Source organism: Centruroides sculpturatus, unplaced genomic scaffold (assembly GCF_000671375.1).
Source record: "Centruroides sculpturatus isolate CEXI.00-Female unplaced genomic scaffold, Cexi_2.0 scaffold2143, whole genome shotgun sequence".
Lineage (NCBI taxonomy): Eukaryota > Metazoa > Arthropoda > Arachnida > Scorpiones > Buthidae > Centruroides > Centruroides sculpturatus.
The window spans coordinates 60,365-63,185 of NW_019386343.1; the positions used below are offsets into that span (position 1 = coordinate 60,365).

The window sequence follows — 2,821 nt, forward strand, 5'->3', positions numbered from 1 at the left end:
ATCACAAGGTTATTTCCTACCTTAAAACTAGTGATGGGAAAAATTTTGTAAATATCGATGTGTCGATATATCGATAATCCACAAAGCCGATAATGATATTATCTAATATCATCAAAAAAATATCGATATATTGGAAAATATCGGACTAAGCTGGGAATTTTGACTACTAGGGTTAAAATTTTGCCTTGCAGGTTTAAAAATCATAACAGGGAAGGGTATCTTAAAAAGGTACTTAAGTTAAATCCTCGTGCGAAGAAACATACATAACATTTCTTTCACTTTTACTTTTAACAGCGTGAGAATCCAACCCAGCAATACTGTAATGCACTGGACCCAAAATTTGCAAAAAAAAAAGATAATAATGAACTCAGAAATTACCAAATACCACTACACACACAATTGCATTACGTAACTTGTTTGTTTGTTTATTATTTTTACGATTTTACTCGATACATTTTAAACTCTGTATTACTTAGCCTACTAACTTAATATGTTGTAATAAACCATTTCTCGGAGAGGGATGATAAAAACGTTAGCTTTGCAAGGATTGAGCTTGCAAGCCTGTTTCGTCTCGTCGTCATAATGAGACCCACTTTAGAAAACAATCTTTCCGACGGAACAGAGCTTCCTGGGATACAGTAATACTGGTCTGCTAGCTTCTTCATATTTGGAAATATGGCAGACAAATGTTCCCATTCTTTTAAGGGGCAGCATTTATGGTCTAACAAATTTTGATTTAAGTACTGTTTTAAGTCTGTAACCAAGCTACCTGAGTCTCCCTGCGTTTCAGTGCCTGTCTGCTTTGCAGCTAGACAGGTGTGGAAGCTCCAGATATCGTCACTGTTAGCAGTCTGTACTAACCTATCTTGTAACTGATGCTTGTCCCCTTCATTATTTGTTCTCGAAATATCTTGTAGGGTCTCATTGATGTGAGATATTGCTTGTGAACAAGCTAATGGCGAATTAAAATGCAGCCTTTTAAATCGTGGATCAAGTATAGTAGAAATGGCTAGCAAGTAGTTGCTTTCGGCATCCTTAAAATAGTGTGCCAGGGAATTCAACATGGCAACCTGAAAATTTTTTCCTACTGTTTCCATAGGAGTTCTGGCAGCTGTGGCTTTGGTCATACAGCTTATCATTGGCAGTATAGAACTGACTGTAATATATTTTTCACCTGATATCTGTTTCGTCAGCTGATCAAATGGTTTCAAAATATCGATCACTTCTCTTAGTACTTGAAGATTGTATGCAGAAATCATACGAGGTGCACTGTGAAAACTTAGTAATACTGCACTTACATCATGACTTAGTTCTACAAATCTCGCCAACATCTCTAGAGTAGAGTTCCAGCGTGTTGGCACAGATTGTTTCAATTTTATTTTCTTCGATTTATTTTGAGCCTGAATGCTTTTTAATTTTTCTGATGCTACAACTGAATGTTTAAAATACTTTACAATATCTTTAACCTCTAAAATTATAGCATGTAAATCCTTTGTTTCTTCCACTGCCTTTACAGCAACCAAGTTTAAAGTGTGCGCAAAACAGCGTAAGTGTTTGTCTCGCCCAAATAAATCCTTCACAGCTTTAGAAACATTGGCACCGTTGTCGGTTACAACAGCCATAACCTGATGTTTCTCGATTCCCCACTCATCACACATTGATTGTAAAATCTCACTTATATAATCAGCAGTATGCCTGTCTTGCAATTCTTTAACTCCTAACGCCACCGACTCAAATTCACTACCATCTATGAAATGGCATGTAAGAGACATGTGACTTGTATTATTGTAAGTATCAGTCCATATATCAGTTGTTAATGAAAGATGTTGGACAGTAGAAATTTTCAAGCGAAGTAAAGCTGACACAGCCTTATACTTTTCCTCAATCATTTCACGAATTTTTTTCCGGTTTGGTACTTTGTAGAGTGGCGCTGCAATTTTGCAAAATTTTTTAAAAGCCTCAGATTCACAAAACGATAGGGGTAAGTTCTCCTTACAAATTAAGTTTACAAGAGCGTCGTTGAAAGCCCTGTCTTTTCTACCACCACCTGAAATTGTATATTAAAATTGTGTTTAATATCCATAACATATTGTACCTAATTTTAGCAGGCTACACTTACTTTGAAAATCAGTTGCATTCTTAAACATTGATGGAATAGATTCTGTTTCAGCCAGCATGAGACTGGGAGTAGGACTTTGACCAAAACTTAGGCGAGAATCGTTTCTGGAACTGGACGAACATAACGATTTACTTTTTGTACTGTAATGCAAATCTATTGAGTTCGTCTCTGTCTGCGAGGAAACATCGATTTCTTTTTCCACTTCTGATTCAGGTTCGTTCGATTTCTAAATCAAGTAACCAGAAATTATGATAAACCATATTTTGTTTAAGTTTAAACATAAACTTACTTCAGCTTCCATAATTACTTCCTTTACTTGAGGTTTTGAATGTGTCTGTAAACCTAACCCCAAAATTCCTTTGTGGTTAGATCTCAGATGGGACCACAAGTTAGTTGTATTTCCTGATGTTTTAACTTGTTTTTTACATAATTTACAGCAAGAAAACTGTTTAGAACTTTTGGTAAAGTAGGTTTGCAGTAATTTTGGCATAGTTTAAAACTTTAAATCACTCGCAAATCACACAACAAGTCGCACAGTCTGGCACTTTGGAAAATGGTGCCACAAACAAACAGCCAGTGTTGCCACCTTTTCAAAATTGCTGACCCAGACATTTTAAAATTGGGATGTTAAACTTAGAAATAAAACAATTAGGTTTTTTATTGTGAGTAAAAAACAAATATTTTTTTATTAAAAGGTAAACA

General features: G+C 35.4%; 1 protein-coding gene across 1 annotated transcript; it reads right to left on the reverse strand.

Moving 5' to 3' along the window:
• Positions 1 to 485: 485 nt before the first annotated feature.
• LOC111614625 (zinc finger BED domain-containing protein 1-like) lies at positions 486 to 2,609 on the reverse strand. The gene is made up of 3 exons (XM_023355989.1): positions 2,409 to 2,609; positions 2,120 to 2,345; positions 486 to 2,047 (listed from the first exon to the last, which is right to left on the reverse strand). Exons 1-3 carry the CDS (start codon positions 2,607 to 2,609, stop codon positions 486 to 488), a joined length of 1,989 nt encoding a protein of 662 aa, XP_023211757.1.
• Positions 2,610 to 2,821: the final 212 nt, after the last annotated feature.

Bases quoted from the DNA above. Each gene is read 5' to 3' on its own strand.
- LOC111614625 (XM_023355989.1), bottom strand. From the start codon at position 2,609: ATGCCAAAATTACTGCAAACCTACTTTACCAAAAGTTCTAAACAGTTT. The intron at 2,346-2,408 runs GTAAGTTTATGT...TACTTGATTTAG, and splicing joins AAGTAATTATGGAAGCTGAA to AAATCGAACGAACCTGAATC. The intron at 2,048-2,119 runs GTAAGTGTAGCC...ATACAATTTCAG, and splicing joins GAATGCAACTGATTTTCAAA to GTGGTGGTAGAAAAGACAGG.